This window comes from Rousettus aegyptiacus, unplaced genomic scaffold (assembly GCF_014176215.1).
Source record: "Rousettus aegyptiacus isolate mRouAeg1 unplaced genomic scaffold, mRouAeg1.p scaffold_m13_p_2, whole genome shotgun sequence".
Lineage (NCBI taxonomy): Eukaryota > Metazoa > Chordata > Mammalia > Chiroptera > Pteropodidae > Rousettus > Rousettus aegyptiacus.
Genome location: NW_023416295.1, coordinates 168,368,030 through 168,387,862, shown reverse-complemented (window position 1 = coordinate 168,387,862; position 19,833 = coordinate 168,368,030). Strand labels below are relative to the sequence as shown.

At 36.3% G+C, this 19,833-nt stretch overlaps 1 protein-coding gene across 26 annotated transcripts in view; it reads left to right on the top strand.

The window, feature by feature from the left end:
* RBFOX2 (RNA binding fox-1 homolog 2) overlaps positions 1–19,833 on the top strand; it is a 240,716-nt gene that overhangs the window by 202,580 nt on the left and 18,303 nt on the right. For 15 of the 26 annotated variants that reach the window (XM_036237432.1, XM_016161669.2, XM_016161664.2 and 12 more), the window contains 6 exons: positions 1,018–1,071; positions 9,599–9,691; positions 12,453–12,513; positions 15,506–15,559; positions 15,677–15,769; positions 16,826–16,970. In XM_036237432.1, the coding sequence (XP_036093325.1) occupies positions 1,018–1,071; positions 9,599–9,691; positions 12,453–12,513; positions 15,506–15,559; positions 15,677–15,769; positions 16,826–16,970 (500 nt within the window). The remainder of the gene's footprint in view (positions 1–1,017; positions 1,072–9,598; positions 9,692–12,452; positions 12,514–15,505; positions 15,560–15,676; positions 15,770–16,825; positions 16,971–19,833) is intronic. The other 11 variants (XM_016161661.2, XM_016161667.2, XM_016161665.2 and 8 more) reach the window with 2 other exon arrangements.

Sequence of the window (19,833 nt, the reverse complement as noted above, 5' to 3'; positions counted from 1 at the left end):
AAATAGATAAATTGGGTATGAGTCCAGTACTCAGAGGGAGGTGTGAGCCAAAAAGACATCTGGAGAGTTACTGCACATTTCTTTCATGAAGTTCATCCAAATATCGATTAAGACAGGTAGCTTTGTCACCTTATATACATGTCTTCTGCAGATAATTTACTGTGGTTTGCGTATGCCCCGCTACTCAGCTGTTTAGCTTTCCAACTATAGAGTTATTTAGGCTTTGTGTTTTTAGCCTTATTTGATTTTCCAAATGTTAAAATATTTACCTAATTACAAAACAAAGTTTTACTATTTAAAATATTCTTGATAGTGTTCATTGCAGAAAGATTAAAGTGACAAATAAATGGAATCATACGTAATGTCCATGAATGTTTAAATACAATGGAAAATACCATGTAACCTATAGACATTAACCTATATAATGACTTGGAAAGTTGTTCATAACATATTAATAAAATAATATGTGGAAATACTTCGTTAAGAATATGCGCCTAAGGAAAAGCCAGGAAGGCTATGTACCAGAAGGTTAAGGTTCATTTTTTGCTTCCCCTATTCCTTTTTATTTATCTGATTTTCTAATTTTACAATGAACATGATTTACTTTCATAATTTTTTTTTTAAAGGAGAATTAAAACAGCCTTCAATAGGATATCTTTCTACTTAGGATTTACTTCTTAAAACTGAGACATTTAAAAAATTAGAGCTGTAGTTGGGAAAATCCCTAGTTCTTGCCCGTGAGAAGGAATTTGTAATACGGTAACTCTCTGCATTTCTTCTGCAAACGGCTTCTACCGTTTAGATGTGGGTGAGGCCTGAGTGTGTGAAGTTAAAAAGGAGACATCAGCTCAGGGATAAGGAAAGCTCCGAAACTGGTATTGGGTTCTGTCAACAGATGGAAGAAACGTGGAAGTTAAATAAGCAAAAGAAAAAGAAACCCTTTTCCTTTTTCAGAAGAAAGTAAAATATGTGGATAAAAGCTGACCGTAAACAAACGTTTTCATTTTGTCTCTGCAGCAGTTTGGCAAAATCCTAGACGTAGAAATAATCTTTAATGAACGTGGCTCTAAGGTAAGCTCCATTTCAGCATGAACTATGCTTTCTTTTTAGTTTTGTTTTATTTTAAACAGTACATAATCATAAAACTTAAACTGTTTTTCAAGGCTGCAAAATAGTACCCTAGCTATCTAGCTTGGATTAGATTATCTCTAAAAATAAGCTACCGCATGTCTAAACTTTATCCTAATGCTTAAACTGGTAGAGTAATGAGGTAGAAGCAGGAGAGGTTTGACGATAGAGTATGCTGGTCAGGAAGATAGGCTGTTGGAGATAGTTCATTATTATATATGTGGCCTAAGCTTCTTATTTTAAAGGAAAAGAGAGAGAGGACTGACAAAAGTAAAATTCTATGAGAATTCTCTCCCAAATTCTGTTAGAACAGTTCACCTTTTAAAAATCGAACTTTGAAATGACATACGTAGAACAAATTTAATATTTCAGTTATTCAGTTAAAATGTTCTCTCTCAAATAAATTTTGACAAAGCTTAAATACAGAGAGTACTCAGGAATTCCCTGTCAACTGATTTCTTCCTAAGTTATACCCAGGTAGGCAAGCTGCAGGAGGTAGTTACAAATAGTGTGAGTTGGTTTTTCTTTTTTGCATAAAAATTTAAGAAGTAACAGAATGCAATTTGATATGTGTATTCTTCTCTAAATGTGCTCCGTGTAAGAACTGAAATTTTTTAATTAAAACTTTTAATAATTTATTTTAAATTTTCAATCTATGTGATTAGAATTTTTATACACTAAAATAAGCAGTAATGTTTTTAGAAATGAAGAAATGGTTAAAGTCTTACAATGGCATTGTGAAAAAATATTTGATGAACTGAATTTTGGAAAGTTTTATTCGAAAGTTTTTTTCCTCCTCAACATATTAAATACACCCTGCAGACATAATCAGCTGTGGCCAAGCTTATAAATATTTACCTTGCTACATTGAGTTTTATTGCATTTTTAGGTTAGACCAGTTTTTGAATTAATTTTCATTTGGTCAGCTATTCTAAAATTTGAAAGTAACCCTTGGCTATGATTAACTTTCTTAAGACTGTAATTTGAGAAAGCTCATTTATTTGCTTTATTATCTCTCTTCAATTTCTTATTCCAAATTCACTGTACTTTGGGAATTAATAACACATTATCAAGAGTTACATTTACCTGCCGCCCCCATCTGTACTAACACAAATGTATCTACTGTTTTAATGATCCTGATTACTATTCCCTTTATAGAATGCATCAACACTAAAAGTGTTTAATTCTGACCATAATTATTTTGTAATTATTAAAAGAGGTAATTATACTTTAAGCTTCCAGTTTTCAGTTAAAACACAAAAAGATTAATATGCTTATACAGAACTTTCTCCAGCACTTACCTGGTAAGTATTTTTAAAGTGAAATCTCTTCGAATTCTACTAGTAAAAATTTGATTGTAATTTCCTCACAATGGATTTCTATTCTTTTGTTATGTATTTTGCTTTTATTTTTTGTGACCTTTTTAGATACAAGGTGGAAAAGTGACAGTGGTTTAGAGATGAGTAACACACGAATGTAAAATAAATATGTGGAGATTATTGATTACACAGTTCATATAAAGTAGCAGTTTAAGTGTTTTTAAGTGTTTGCACTTAAAATATCCTCCAGGCGACGCCGACAACTTAAAGCCCAGTGTGATTTCACCAGACATCGAGGATTTGTTCCTTGCCAAGAAAATAATTTGTTTGAATTCTTGTGAAGCAAAGGAAATTGATCTTTCTTAAGGCTTCTTTCATTGACTTCAGGGATTTGCTTACTACCAAAAATTTTTAAATTTACCCAATTCAATTGTTTCTCCCTGTAACTTTCATTTTAAAGTGACACAAGCCTACCTTTTCTCTCTGGGGAATCTAAAAGCATATGCCGTTTCTCTCAGCTTGATGCTGTCCTCAACTGCCCATTTTTCTTTGGGCTACTGAAGGGTAGACAGGCTATTATAAATTGGTAAATGGTTTTAAAACAAAGTACAGAATTCAGAATTGTCCCGGATCTGCCTTTGGGAACGAATTCAAACACCTGTCTTCATCCTTGCCCTTCATAGCTGTCACATCAGGTTCTTTGCTAGAATGGCCTCTCCTGGAACTATTCTGAGGCTCGTTAATAGAGATTTGTTTTGGAGTCAAAACCTAGATGCCTTTTCTAGGATCCACTTAAGATAAATTAAAATTAAGTTTCATTTTTCATTTCTTTTATGTTTGGGGTTAACTATAAAGTTACTACATGTCTTGAAAGGAACCAGAGAAAAGGAGACTTATGTAGTCCTATCGTTTAGTTAAGAGTTGTTCATGGTTGAGAGTTGTTCATTCCTTTCAGTGAGTGCTTTTCTGTATGGAAATGAGCTTTACGGAATTTTTTTATAGTAGTAATGGGAAAACTAGTCACAGGATAATTCTGAAATAAGTGATACTTACATGTAAAACAGTATTTAACCAAATGGCTCCAAAACAAAAAGCAACTCTTTACCATGTCTTCTTTTTTATAATGACACTTTTTGGGCCAAGGTTGTAGAATATACCCATTTAAAAACGTAAGTGAAACCGGTATGCTGCCACGCCCACCCCTTCCCTACCTTTTCAGCATGCCTGGGGAGTAGAATTTCTGTGCTCCAGGAAGTAATTGTTTCTTTGTTATTGACTAGTTTCCTTTTTTCTTTTCTGTCCTTCATATCTGGATTTGTTTTACCTAGATTAAGAATTATAGAATGGATTTATATCATTTACATGCATCCATGTATACTTAAATTATTCCATGTGATTTTTAAAAATCCTTTTACTCCCTATTCCTTTGTGAAAAAGTAAAGTCAGCTGTATCTAATTTTCTGTAATTAACTTAAAGATAGACTGTCCTTTTGAAAATGTTCAATTAGGATATATAATGAAAAACGGTACCCCCCCCCCAAAAAAAAGTTAATGTATTCAAACAGAATCCAGAAGACGGTTATATGGATATGTGTATCTTTATTGATTCTCCAGATTTCATCAGTCATGACAAAGTATTAAAATAAACAAGAGGGTAATATATCGGTAGAGTGGCCATGTGTTTTGGTTTAGCCACAATAGTCCCAGTTGGCACCTACTGTCTTAATATACTTGTTAATAAAGTCCTCTTTTTCCCTTTAAGTGCCAGTTTGAACAATAAATTATATTGTCACTCTCCTTATAGATCTTTGAGTAAGAACTTTTTAAAAGCACCCTTTTAAAAGCCATTACAAAAGGAAAACACAATATTAAATGAGAAGTAGGGAAAAAAAGCAGACATAATTCATTAAAGAGAATATACACTAATATTCTCATACATTTCCTTCCGGTCTTTTTTCTCACATAGACTCTTGTACAGAACACTGAATAATGGTCACCTAGTTCAACCCGCAGTACTCCTGCCCTTGCGTTCTCTCTGCTAGACACTTTTAGTGACTGAGAACTTGTTGCTTTTCAAAGTTTATTCATTCGTTGAAGTTTAGACTTTCTACCATCCTTTTCCCCATAACAATTTTGATAATTATCAAGTTTATTAAATAAAAAAACATGCAGATCGTAACATGTTTCCCATAAAGTGTTGTCAGCACACCTTAGGTATAGTTGTTGCTTGAAGGAGACATGTAGGTATTATAGATATTGAACATGTAGAAGCAGCTCTTCACCTTCAAACAGCGCCAGTTATTACGTCCACTACAGGAATACAAAAGAGAGCATAGCAACAACAATTACTGAGATTTCTAGCAAATTTTTAGTTGATGTGTTCTTAATCTCTCAGGTAGATATCTGGAATAGTGGAGATCTGGGTTTGGCTAAAGCTTAAGTGTAGGCTGGAGTTAGGGAAGATAAAACCTCTATTTCCATTCCTGAGACACAAGCGATGTATTTCCCTGACTTTTGATTTCATGAAAAAGGGTATTACTTATTTCTTTCAAAATATGGTCAAAAGACTGTCTTTGAAGTTGTACTAAGTAAGCCTTTGTGATTTTCAGTAAAATTTGATAGGTAAAGCCAAGGTGAAATGTTTTTCATTATACTTAAAACTGAACGAACGGTGCATGTATTTCCAAAAGGCTTAGTTTGTTTTCTTTTGTTACCATTTTATGGGTTTTAGTTTTATTTTTCTTTTATTTATTTTTTAATTTCTGTGTTCTGGCCATACCCAGGAGAACCGTCTGCTTTTGATTTCTCCCTTAAAAGTTACATGGTAAATTTTCTTTCTCATTCTTCCGAGATGGAAAAAGTCAAAGATTATACAAATTAAAAAAATATTTTTACAACGCTTATCCTATTGCTTGTTATTTATTGCAGTCTGAGGCCAGACTAAAAAGGTGACAGTTATTCGGCTCCTGTATGCCCTTGATGATAAACGGATGTCAAGGCAGGTGATAAAATTTTTGTCACACACTGAAGAAGTTTTAACCACAGCTATACACCTGATAAACACGCCATTCCTCGATGCCCCCCCAAAAGCTAAGATAGCTGGTAATCCCTAATGTCACACTGGTGTGTTTAAATTATTAACACCAAAGGACTTTGGGAACTAAGAACTTAGGTATGAGTATAAAGCACACCTTTGTTGTCCAGAATAGTGGCCATATTTTGAGCACTTGGAATGTGATGAGTCTAAATTGAAATGGACTTTAAGTGTAAAGTACACACCGATTTCAAAGACTTAGCCCCAAAAAATGAATGTGAAGCATCTCAGTAATATTCCTATATTGCTACCATGTTGAAATGATAATATGCTGTATATATTGGGTTAAATAAAGTAATTATTGAAATTAATTTGACTTGTTTTTACTTTTTTAATGTGGCTAGTAGAAAATTTTTTAATTATGTATGTGGCTCCTGCTTTATTTTTTTCAGATAGTGCTGGTGTTAACAAACATGTCTATAATTTTTTTTTAATTAAAAATAAAAGTTTACTTTTAGTTTATCTGTTCTTACATATCTGAAATACTCTTGTTAAGAGTTCGAGATTAAATTTTAGTTTGACTTTGTAGTTATTTAGACTGGCTATTATGTTTCCCTGTTTGATACATTGATCATTTTAAAGCTCTTCTAAGGAAAATGTGTTTGTTTAGACATAATTTTATTAATTTTTTTTTTTCAAAACAAGAGATCCAAATGACCAAACTTAATGTGAAGGGACATTAAAATACAATAAAACTTTTTTATCCTATCAGTCATTTTTTAAGCCTGGATAATCTGTGAATATCCTTAGCTCAATTCCTGGCACATTTTCAAAAATGCTAAATTTTATTGAAGAAACAGTACATTAAACGTTTTTTTCAAGCTTTATTTGAATTAATATTGTGAATGTGATAAACAAACATGAAGTTGAGTTGATGGAAAATCATCTGTTTAAAGTTTCAACACGAGAAGAGCATTTAAGAACAATATTTTCTAAATGCTGGTTATACTTTTTACATTCCTAATCACAGACTTTGATTCTGAGAGGTATATATTTCCTATTTGCTTCTGAACAAATTACCACAAATTTGATGGCTTAACACAACACATATTTGTTATCTTACAGTTCTGGAGGACTGGAACCAAAATGAAGTCTCACTAGCTTGGCCAAAGTGTTGGAGGGGTGCATTCTTTCCGGTGGCTCGAAGGCTAATCGGCTCCTTGCCTTTTCCAGCTTCTGGAGGCGACCCACATTCCTTGGCCTGTAGCCAGCCCCCTTCCATCTTCAAAGCCAGCAATAGCCAGTCCAGTCTTTCTCAGGCTGCTACACTCCGATTCTGACTCTCCTGTTTCCCTCTTTCACATGTAGGCATCCTTGTGATTACACTGGGCTCCCCTGGGTAATCCAGGATAATCTCCCTGTCTCAAGATCATTAATTTAATCACATCTACAAAACCCCTTTTGCCATGTAAGGTAACCTATTCACAGGTTCCGGGGGTAGGACTAGTTGGTTGGGGTGGGGGAGCATTATTCTGCCTGTCACAAGGCCTGTTTATCTTCAAAGAAAGAAAGAAATCCTCATACCTCTAGGTTTCATATCAGGAGGTCCCACAATATCAACAGGGCCTTCTTCATCCTCTAACCTAGGTGAAGGTGCCTGTAAAGATTGCTTTATTTTCATATTTTTTGGTATCTCGATTAGCATCTCCTTTGGAGTATAATAAGCACCTTCCTTTATAAAACACTTGTAAAGTATTTGAAAGTGAAATTTTGTTACAGAATATTAAAGTCATTATTGAGAAAAGTCTTTCCCAAGCAGACTTTCAGGTTGAATTCTGGTCATTTGCTGACTGTAAAATGTCAGTCTAGATCACCCTGCATCATGTTGGATATGCAATCATTGTGTCGCAGAAGTTCTGTCACCACATTCCAGAAAGGAGGGTCATAGGACACATTTGGCAGTTAGATTGGAAAAAAGACAATTAGCCATCAAAATGAAACCAACAGGTTTATCATTTCTTACCCCATGGTTATATTTATAAGACAAACAAGTATGTTTGTATGTATGTATTGGTATGTATGTCTGTGGGTGTGTAGGTATAGACAATTATAATACTCAGATTAAGAAACCTAGCTTTAGTCTCCACATAATCTGTTATGCAAGTACTAATTTATTAATTTAACCTAAGGCATAAAATGTATGAGGCTATGACAATCAGTTGGAATACAGCTTATAATACTTCTAAAATGTGATCTAAGAACTCATCACTATCTGTCACCTTTCTTGAAAGGTTTAACTTTCCTATTGGAGGATTCTCCAGACTTGGAGAACTAGTTTCCCGTCTTTAGCAGATCTAGTGTAGATGACAAATGGTGTAATTAATTAGTAACTTGCCCTTGTATACCTCGAGTCATCAAAGTGGCTGTAACATGTTGATATCAAAATTTGTTTCTGAAAATGTGTTCCCGTTGATATTTTTAACATATTTACATTTTTAAGGAAAGCATTACTAAAATTTTCCATTAATATTCCATCCCAAGCAACATACATTTAAAATTTTCTATCAGGTTAGCATTGTATTTTCTAGAGTATTTGTGGTGATAATCCAAATTAAAGGTAGAAATGATCCATTGGCATCCCCCATGGATTGCCACCCAACCATATAATTATTAAAATGCTGAGTAATCAGGTTCTTCAAAATGAGAAGCTTTTATAAAAGCTTAATGAGTGATGCACATTTACCATCTTAACTAAGAACATGTTTTATATGTATAGGAGTATTCTATTTAAAGCACAACTTCAGTAAAAATAAAAGGTTCCAGGTTATCCTACAATGAAATGCTCAAAGAATGCTAGAGGGGCAGTGGAGCTATTGAGAAATGAGGACTTTCCTAGAAAATCCTAAGGATTTACCACGTCACAGGTATATAGCTTTATAGTCGCAGAGTGGAAAGATGAGGTTAAAGCACCTAGAATGAAAATATAACGCTTTATGAAATAGTTGTATAAGAATATATAGTAAATGCTGCTGATGTTGAAATTAGCAGTGTGATTACGACCCACTCTTTTCAAATATAATGTGAATGATAGAGTAAAGTAGGTTCACTCCTGGTCTCCTGCTTTGTCCATTTAATGAATTAAAGTTTCATTGGTATTTTTGTTTTGTTTTTTTTCTCCAGTATCTACAATGCACAAGTAAATTAATTCTAACTCAGGGCAGCAACTGTGTTGCTGTTTCTACTATTTTCCTGTTGAATGGTATGCAACTGATGTAGATCTCATTTCCAATGCTTTTTGACTATTCCTTTTTTATCTATATGTGGAAAATTACTGATACATTTAGTAACAGATGTAGCCTTCAACAAATGTATAACTTAAAGCAAATTTGGATAAGCTATTTTCTGAAATTCAGCGGAACATATTTTTACTCTCTGCTAGTCTGGTTATTTAAAATCAGCACTGAAGAAATGTCATAATTGACCACTGATAGTTTCATTTGCTTAGATGAACAATAGTGCTTTTCTTTACCACATTCAATACCTACAGAATTATACGTTGATTATGTCTTAAATTGTCCTGTTCCCAAAGGAATTAATGCTGTTAAAAGCAAGAGGCAAAGTGAGGCTAACATGATTAGACCTCCTAAAAATCTCATTATATAGTGAATGTAGCTAAACACCAGGTTTCCTATAGAAATTAATTATTTGTTAGTGTCACATAAAGGGACATGTATATTATTAACATGAATTGAGAGAAAAAGGTAGTATTACAGGTGAAAAAAAACCTTCAGATTCTTTGTTGAATAATTCAACCCAAGTAACTGTATACCTATAATTTTGGTCTGGCCTCACATGCTTTATGTTTTATTTTATTATTGTTATTATTGTTGTTAATTACATTATTATTACTACTACTACTACAGTTCTTTATTCTCTTATTAGATTTAATTTCCCTTTACAAAATATGCATGGATCAAAACCGTGACTTTGGGAGAGTATTGCCGAGTTGTTGCTGATGTCAGTTTCATATTGTGATATTTTTTTCTCTATTTACCAAGAGATCGGTATTTCAATATAACGATGTGCATGTTTTCCCCCCTTCTCCCGCTGCATGCAGGGATTCGGGTTCGTAACTTTCGAGAATAGTGCTGATGCAGACAGGGCCAGGGAGAAATTACACGGCACCGTGGTAGAGGGCCGTAAAATCGAGGTGCATGTCTTCAATAATTCAATTTCTGGTTTATATTTTGATTTCTGTTTTTGTGTATCGCCTCACTTATTTCACGTTTGGATCCCTGTCTTGTTTGTGTGTGTGTGTGTGCGTGTGTGTGTGTCTGTGTCCTTCACCCTCTTGCATTGAAATGTATAAAAGTAACATTTCTGTCCTCCTCTCCCACCTTTTTTCTTCTTGTTTGGGGGTTTTCATTTTGATTTACTCGTATGCATATGTATATGTGTTTTTCATTTACTTTTTTCTTCCAAAACGTTCATCCTTCTGCTCTCTTGATTTTATTCCTTTGCTTCAGTTCGCGAGACTCCAAATTCCTGTGATTAGGCCAAAATAAAACTAACTTTAAAAATGTCTGCAACTATCCAATTTATAACATTGTGTCCTGTAATAAATCAAGGGGCCAGCCAATGTCCTCTCTCTGGGGAAGCCAGTTCGCCTCCATGTGTGTATGATAAGCAAGGGATAGAAAATCGTAGCAGTTGTGGGGAGGGAGGAAAGATTCCACAATTCATGTAGTTTTCAAATATATTTAATGTCAAGAATTTCAGCGGTTAATGGTAAAATCCTCCCAAGGGTTTGATGGTTACCTGGCACCTGTACTGTTATTGTGATCGAGTCAGCCACCAGGTGTTCGCCAGCCCTTAGTAAGGCAATGAAGGTTAACTGGCTTCTTTCCCCTTTCCCAGTCTTTAAAAGTATGAAATATGAAAGCCACTATTTTGAGTAAGATGTCTGCATATTTTGCTTTTTTTCCCCCTCCCCTCCCTTTCCAATGGTTTAGCATTTAGGGCCCTTCACTTGACTCACTCTTTCCATGGTAACTATACACAATGCTGGCGATGGTGCCCGTTGGCGGTAAGTGAAACCAAAGCACTAGAGAAGAAGCTTTATCAAATGTAATGACAGAACAATTAAATAAGAAAGAAAAGTCCATCTGCCATCTCACATTAACCCTACAAAATGTGATTTGACTTGTTGCTCCTCCTCCTTCCCCTCCCCCCTTTTATTTTCGATGCTGTTGAGTAATGCCGCCTGGACTCTGGATGTACATTGTTTTGTAGCAGTCTGAGCTGTTTGGTACTGACGTCATGGTGATTTTCCCCCTTGCACATCTTACTCAGAGTTACTGAACTCCGGTTTGGCTGGTTTTATTAATGCACTCCCTGCCCCTACTTCCTCTCCTACTTTTCCTCTTTCCCAAACCTGTTTAGAGCTATGACTGTTATTCCTTTGTCCTTGACAGCTCTCCTCCCTGCCCATGACACCTTTCCTGACTTTCTCTTTTCTTTTCCCCTGCCCTTTTGTCCTCTTTACCCAAGTTTTGTACCTGTCCTTTTCCCTATTCCTTTCCCGCCCTTTCTCTCAGTTACATGCAGCTATTGGTCTCTTTTTGCTGACTGGTGGTTTCTGATTGGTTCTGGCCATTTTTCTTTTAAGTGCTTGGGTGCATTCTGCTCTGGCAGCCAGTGTAAGCTCTTGCCCATTCTAATCCTCGTCTGTGAGAGCCTTGCCCTTTACTTTCTCCCCTCTTTCCAAAGTTGATTGTTTTTTTTTTTCTTTATTTGTGTGTGTGTGTTTTTAACTGCATGCTCTCAGTCTCATCATTGTTGTATTCCATTCTTTCTTTTTAAATGTGAAATGTTTGTATTATTTGGTGGGTCAAACTAGAGTAAATGGAGTTTCAAGCTCTTTTCTTCACATAGCAAAATTATCACTATACAAATCCTAAAAGACAGTAAGGCATCTTTTAGTTCCAGTTCTACCTAAAATTGGTCTTTTTTATGACACAATTTATCACTCTACAAACTTAACGTAATGTGAATCCCCAGAGGCAAAGTAAGATATATATTTCATATGCTTTATAATTTCTTTTTAAAACTGGCCTGTCCTTTGACCTCACAATACTATATAATCAAGTTCTGTGGTGAGGCTTCACCTCCGTGCAAGAGCTCTGAGGCTGGTTCTGACATGGGCCGCAGTATCCTGACTTCTGTGCCCCGTTCATCGTTTCTTCATCGGCACCACCTTTGTAATACCTGCTTACCTTAGCACTGAGAACGCTTTATGTTACGCCGTTCATAACGAGGGTAGAGAATACCATGAACAAAAGAAACCTAAGCTTTATTTTTTCAATTAAGTGCCTCATTTAAAAGCCTTCTGAAAACTTTATTCAAATAAAGTAGGTAGACCACATAGTCTAGAAAATTCTGAAAACCTGTCAACATGGTAATCTAAGTCCATATATGTGTTGACTATCTTCAAACAGTAAAATGTTATATAAACATACCAAAAATGCTGAACATGAGAATAAAAGAAATCTTGAGATTCATTTTCTTCCTGTAAATCCATTTGCTGACCTATGTGGGAAGCCTCTGTTTTATTAATGAACTTCAGAGTTCATATGCAAACAGAATTGTTTTCAGTTTATTTTGTCCCTGTATTTTCCTTAATGCAGAGTCTTCTCTGTTTGTTTAAGAGCTTTCCAAAGAACTTGCAAATGTAATTTGTCTCTGGATACACGGGGCGGCAAAGTCACCCCGGTTTCCCATTTGGAGACTAAGAAACTGCATTTTACTCTTGTTAGCCTCATTTAATAAACACTTTAAAGTACTTAATATTTTATATTGCTATATTATTTAAATCAGTGGTCTCGTTGTAAACTGAGTACTGTGTTACTGGATGAGCAACTCCATGTTCCTTATTGTGGTCTGCTTCCTCCCTCCCCCTTTCTGTTTTTAAGGTGAATAATGCTACGGCACGTGTAATGACCAATAAGAAGATGGTCACACCATATGCAAACGGTAAGAGACCACAAGTCATCTTCAGAGTGATGTCAAAGAGTCTTGATTTCAGTCTTAAGGTAGCTTGTTTCATATACATTGAAGTATGTTCTTTGCCTAGAAGGGTATTTTATTTTCAGAAATTAACTTTTTTCTTAGAATGAAGCTAAGGTTTTTAGTTATTAAGGTTTTATGGTCGCAGTAAAGTTCATCTCGTATAGTCTGAACATGTCACTTGAGGTAGAACCATAGAGCACCCTCTTTATAGCTGCCGTAGTTCTTTGTAACGTATTAGGCTTGTCCGGATGCCCAGCAGCTCTCCCTTTTACTACTGATTTCTACTCATCTGAGCGTGAGTGAAATGATTCTTGACGCTTCGTTCTCCTTTTTTCTAGCGGTAGCAGCCGTGAGTGTATGTGCCTGTGTGTGCGCACGCGCACACGTGCATGCGTGTTCTATTTTCTGTTCCATGACTACATGTTAATATAGTGAGTTTTATAAATGTATTTTCATTGAGAAGGAAATTTTCTGTGACTGTTTTATCTAACAAACACTGCAACTTTTATGTCAATTGTCAAATTTAATCTAGACTCATGAGATGGGATGTAATTTTAACTTTGGTGTAGTAGTGGTTTTGCAAATTGTGTTTTTTAGGACCATCTTGGTGGGGAAAAGAGGGCACTGAAGGGTTGGGGCCTGAGGCCTCCAGCTCTGCTTTGGTCTGAGCAGCTCTTCATTCTCTGTTGTATATTTTAGGGTCCTACGTAAGATGTATCTAGAATAAAAGGGAAATTTTCTTCCTTTTTATTACTTTGTTAAAGTTTGAATCTACTGCTAAAGTATGACAGCACATGCTGGCAATGGCTTAAATAGATAGAAGTATATTAGTATTGAGTGTATCTTAGGAAGTCTTCAGCAAACATTTAATGTAGCTTTTCAAACAGATGATACAAATTAGCATAATTTGCATTTTCCCTGCTCATTTCAGTGGTGTGTCATGTGATACCACCAGCTCTCACATTACCTCTTGTTTTCTTCTTTTCACCATCACAAAAACAGAAGTGTCTGCAGTTTTGATAAAAACCCAGTGTAAACAGAAAATGAGGACGAGGCAAAGTATGTCAGATTCCCTTTAGATCCGGGGAGGAGATGTGGCAGAAAGAGCCGCTGACTGGAATTCAGAGGACAGAAGTTCTACTTCCAGACTTGACTCTCCATTTTACTCTGCGACACGGGGCCCGTTTCCTAACCAAGCTGATTCTGTTTTCATCGCTGTAAATTGGCAGTCAGGGAAGTTTAGCACCAGAAGGCTCTTTAGAAGTCATCAAAAGCCAACCCTCTTAGCTAATTATTATTTTGGAAATGAAGCCCTGAGCGGTATTGTGTTTGTTCATTATCCAGAGGCGATACCTATCTTATAGCTAGCTCTCTTTTGGTTTTGTGAAGGTCAAAGTGACATAAACATCTGTGAAAATACATTGTGAATTGTACACAACTAAATATATTCAGAATATTGAGAGCACATTGTTGTGTGTTGTTATAAGGTGCGTTCACTGCGTGCATTTAAAGGGAGTGCTTAAGTAGTAGTCCCATTGGGAGGAAGGAAAAGGTCATATTCGAATATTATTCTAAAACAATACTTAAGCCTGATGGAGCCAGACCTACACCTGCAGTGTTAGAGGTTCTGACAAGAGCGTGCTAGGTGCCCTTCTGGTGAATTCTCAGTCAGCCTTTTAGTTTTCGTTAGTTGGAGTTGCTCGATTTGTCTGACATTGCAGAATATTTGTACTTTTACAACTCCAGGAGTATATAAACCCAGATTTTTCCAGATTTTTTTGTAGAATAATGAAGAGGCATTGTGAGCACATTAATGAATGGGGGTTGGATTGACTCAGAATGAATGGGTTTTCTCTTGAATAACGTTTTTGCTTGTAGCCATTTAAACCTGGTAGTTGACCTTTTCTTCTGTCCATTCATGTATTTATGGAGCAGCAGTGGCACAGTGTTAGGCCCTTCAGCTAATATAAAAGAAGTAACCAAACAGCCAGTCTTAGGAAAAATAATAGGGCGTGTTTGCTCATGGATAAAATTCAGTAAATATTTATTAATGTTTTTATATGTAATTCTCTTTAATGATTAGTAGACAGTAGTACATTTTTCTTTTTTTTAACACTTGTCATATTCCTGTAAATATAAAAACAGGAATGAAGAACTACATTTGACACCAAAGCTAATGTTTGGAAATACTTAAATGTGTAAGCCGATGTTCGACAGCAGTCTAGTATCCTTTAGCTAAAAGGTCTGATGAACTTAAATGTGTTCATCACAAACTGAAGTCTCAGAAGACACGCACTGAAGTTGGGAATATACCTTGAGTTTTATCGTTACATGTCTCTCCTTGTTGAGTTGTTTAACTCCAGTGAAACCCAATAAAAGGAGCTTCCAGCTTACCCAGGATACCGTCAGCATGGTATAATTGAACATGAGTTCAAAGATCTAGGTCAAATTTGAATTCATTCGAAGGACGCCTATATAAAACAACTAGAGTAGTAAACAGTGTTAAGGTGAAATATGAGAAAGTACATCACAGTGTGGTGTAGAATGGCATAAACTACATTCTGCCTTTTTCCTTTTTCTAAACAAAGAATCGGACATTAGGCAGTTATATGAGAGACACTATACCAAACCCCAGGATTTATTTATATTTTTTTCTTTTTCTCATCCCCTTTCCATCTTCCTCCTTCCACCCCAATTTTGTTCTCTCTGTCTCCCCTTTTCCCCTACCCTCCCCACCAGCCCCTCGTTATCCCTTTACTGCACTGGTCCTGCTTATGGATAATCAGGTCTGGAAACGTCATCACCATCTCATATAAACCCCACCTGGCATTCTGAGGAAAAGTTGGTGATAAACAAAAATAGACCCAGCGTTGCCTGAAGCCAGCTTGAACATCGCTCCTTTCCCCTATGTCCCTCACCTAGTCTCGAGTGCTCACTGTCCTCTCTTCCATTTCAGGTTGGAAATTAAGCCCAGTAGTTGGAGCTGTATATGGCCCTGAGTTATATGCAGGTAGTATTTAAGTTAATTTTTCCATGTGTGCTGTTTCATTGTAACAACATCTGTTATTTTTCAACTTGCTATCCCTTTGTAATCTTTTGGCATTTTTTAATTTTTTGATGCAATTAGCATCCAGCTTTCAAGCAGACGTGTCCCTAGGCAATGACGCGGCAGTGCCCCTGTCGGGAAGAGGGGGCATCAACACTTACATTCCTCTAATCAGTAAGTAGCCTATGTCGGCCTGCCATGGCGTTTCACAGTAGTGAGGGAGCAGCGATGTGCTAGCGTTTTTCTTTGCAGCATAATCCATAACTGAAAAGGAGGCATTGTCGAGAGAGAGAGGCGATGTCACAGTGCCCTGTCCTGCTTAGCCAGTGCTAAACTCTTTCTGACCACATGTGAAGATTGCCACAAAGCATGAACAGTTGGGAAAAGCAGAGGGAGGCTGAGGGCGTGTAAAGAACATTTTAATCTGTACTAGATAATAAAGAAAACAAAAAAGAAGTACGTATTCGTGAAATGTATTATACGTGTTCTTGGCAAGGCAGCTTTGGGCCCTCAGGTACATAGTAGCATTTTAAAAGCACCTCAGTATTATTGATTATTCTCAGCTCTGTTGCTGTCTCTAAAGTCATTTTGACCTGAGCCATTTTGTTCCAGCAAAAGGTATAATTAAATAGAGTCCAGTGGCCATGGAATCAGTGTCTGCGAGCCTTCCAGAGAATAGCGTGCATGAAATGGACCTTTAAACAGTGTCTGCCCCTTTGCGGATACAGGGCCACTTTACATTTCTGGATTAAAACATTTTAGATAAAGAAATTAAGTTGACTAATGAGATGAAATGTCTAAAGACTATTTTGTGCCTTGGATTTTGGCACCATGTAAAAACAAAAGAATATTCTTATAAAGAATAATTATTACAAGCACATAATAATGTTGGGAAACAAGATTAATAGCCTGTTAAAGAGTTTATATCAATTGATTTAAACTGCCAGCAGAAATTAAAAATCTTGTCTCTTATGGCAGTTGTTCTCAGAGCGTCTTACCTGCTTCTCAGCAGCTTGCATTGTAATGCCAAAATTGGGAAAGAACAGGGAAAACTCATTCCAGATTTCTGATGAACAAGGCATGGAACCATTAATTTTTGCATATCGGGTCTCTCCATTTCTTTTTCAGAAAAGATGTGATACCTTTTAAGTTTTCTGTAGTTAGTTCAGAGCAAGTTTATGATTGTATACCTGCTATTGAATGCAAATTGACATTTCTGTCATATTTTGGGTCTCCCTTTAGTTCCTGGCTTTCCTTACCCAACTGCAGCCACCACGGCGGCCGCTTTCAGAGGAGCCCATCTGAGGGGCAGAGGGCGGACGGTGTATGGTGCAGTGCGAGCGGTACCTCCAACAGCCATTCCCGCCTATCCAGGGTAAGCGTTAGATTCCAAAATAAGCAGTCGAACAGGAAGATACCATGGCCCTCTTATATAACTTCTGGGACATTGCCGTGCCACATAGCAGAGATTCTACGAATATTTGCAAATTAATGGATTAGATGGCAAGAACCAAAATACACCATCGTCAGAATGTAACAGATATCAATTTATTACATAAATCTTCATTTTGGCCACCTTAAGCCCTCACTATAGTGGCTTGAGACAGTAGCCAGAACCGTCTTGTGTTTACTAGCAGTGTGTTGGCATGGAGTTCACTCAGCATCGCACGAGTATGGATTAACACTACTGCAGAGAACCAAAATAGGAACTCAAGATTGTAGTACAAGACTGCATCTGCTGTGTTCACCCCTCCTCACCACCCAGGGCTGGGGCTGAGGCTACCACGTGTGCCCTCTCTTTTGGTTTCACTGCCTGGGTGGTGAGCAGCAGAGCTAGTTACCCACAATGGATTTGCTTTCTTTGTAGGAAACGGATTAAAAGAGGTTAATTCAAAGATGAACCAAGTCCAATTGAATCAAGGGAGAAAGGGAGAAGTAGGAAGAATTAAACTACAGTTGGCTTCTGAATGATGGTAAAACAACTAATGTAGCTGAGCATCCCTCATCCTTTGATTTTTGTATGGAGGGTGTCTCATGCAGTGGAATGATTCCATAGCAACAAATAAATCCTTTGTTATTGAATTGGGGGAGAAGGAGTGAAGATGGCAGGTTTTGTTTTTAGTTGTTTCTCAGTGTCAGCCTAATAAGTACATTATTATAGTGGACTTTTTATAAGTTAGTTGTATCGAGGACTTTCCTTCTTCGAAGATGTGACTCTTGTGTTCTTCATCTTTTCTCTGCCTATGACAGGTTTTTTTCCCTTATTCTTACTGAGGAATAAACATAGTGGCAGGGGAGCCTATTCATTGCTACTTAGTTAAAATACAAAGGGAAAGAGCCTCCTTTGTAGATCCTTTTTGGACAGCAAATTGGCTTTAAGGTGTGCTGATTTAGCGTTCATTCATAGGCCAAATGGACGTGCCATTAGAGGTCCTCCATTGCACAGATTTAAAGCATTTTTATTAGACAGATTGAAATGGGTAGGCTCCGAAAGCCACTGGAAGGGAACTGCTTCAGAAATAAACCTTTGTTTGCAGTTATAGGTGATTAAATCCCATGCATTCCATCATCTTCATCTTCTGCCATTACTTACTTTTAATTTTATCCTTTTTTCTCTCAACTTGCCTTTGACCTTCAACCTCTGACATCTCTTTTTAAAAAAGTAAATAAAGATGCAGTATTGTTTCATCAAGAAATAATTCAAGTAAAACATAAAAACAAACCTTTTGGCAGTTCTGCACACTAGGAAAATTGTTCATGAAGCGACTTTCATTTCACTCCGAGAGAGTTTACCGTCACATTTGCAAAGAGATACTGCTCCCCAGAAACGTGGGACTTCTTTATTTTGTAATATTCCTGAGTTACTTTATAAAGTGGTTGAATTCGTGCCTATTCAGTGTAGGTCATTTCAGTATATTGGCCAAACTTGAGAACCCATTCTCTAGCAAGCCCTTGTCAGGTACATATTTGCTCAAAGATACTTTATCTGTATGTCTTAATCACATCAATTTCTGTGCATTACATTGAACACTAATTTCCCATGTTGCCTTTTTTATTAACTAAATCACCTGTTTACATGGAAGATGGCAAGGAATAAGTCCAGTATTTTATGGGGAATGGCCTAAAATTGCTTCTCAGCTTAGTAAACTAATTTCATCATTAATCATTGTGTTCAAGTCCCCTGTGGCATTTGATACAGGGGATATTGGAATCCTTTGGAATCCTTCTAGAATTTAGCTGAATATTCCCAGTGAGTGATGCAACGTAGGTAAAATTTATTCATGTTTTTAATGCCACCACACTTCTTGATAGAAGAATTGTTTTTAACCTTTGTCTGTTTCCCCTTACGGAAATTGTCGAAGGTAACTAATCACCACCTGGCATCAGTGCTTTGCATTTTGTCAGCCTTCTCATTATGAACAAGTCTCTGTTTTACAAAAATGCAGTTGAGCAGCCGATTACTTTCTAATATCATTGTTCAACTGCAGTTGGAGACTATGAAAAACTAAGGGAACATCACAGATGAGTTTCATTTGGCTGTTGTATACTACAAAAGCACAGCATGTTCGGGGCATTGCAAAGTTTGACCATACTATTCCTGTCAACACAGCAAAATGTCATTGGAAGTAGAATTCAGAAACTTACGTTACCTAAAAGAAGTGATTTCATATTCAAGTTAAAAATATGACTTGATGACCTCACTTGCTAGCTTATTTATTGTAACAGAGAAGGCAGTGGTGAAAATTTCCAGCTCGTTTAGTTGAATAAACAATAAATAGATCTTCTAATGTAAAACAGCCAAATCTCGATTTAACATATATGAAGAAGAAAGTCTTAACTTTTTTCTCTATCCCTATTTTATGTCTCTTGGTCCCAAAGTAATGTTTTGGGGAAATTATATGCACAAAATACCTCAAAAGGTTTGAAATCTATATTTTAGTTATACTAGTTTAGTGTTGCTCAGGATTAAAACAAGTCATGTATTTTGTTTGATACAAATTAATTTTCTAAACAGAAAAATAAACCCTTCTATTCCTAATCAGCTACCTTCTCAGTTTTATTCTTTTAAATAAAACAGGTCATGCCCAGAATTTCAGTTAACTGTATTTTTTAGAATTCCATGAATTATTGTTATGGTCAAAAAAGAACCCTTAAAATCTTCTAGTTACTCCTTCCCACTCTGGATTATATTGTTACTATCTGGGATCCCCACTGCACCTTTCAATTCTTGGACCTTG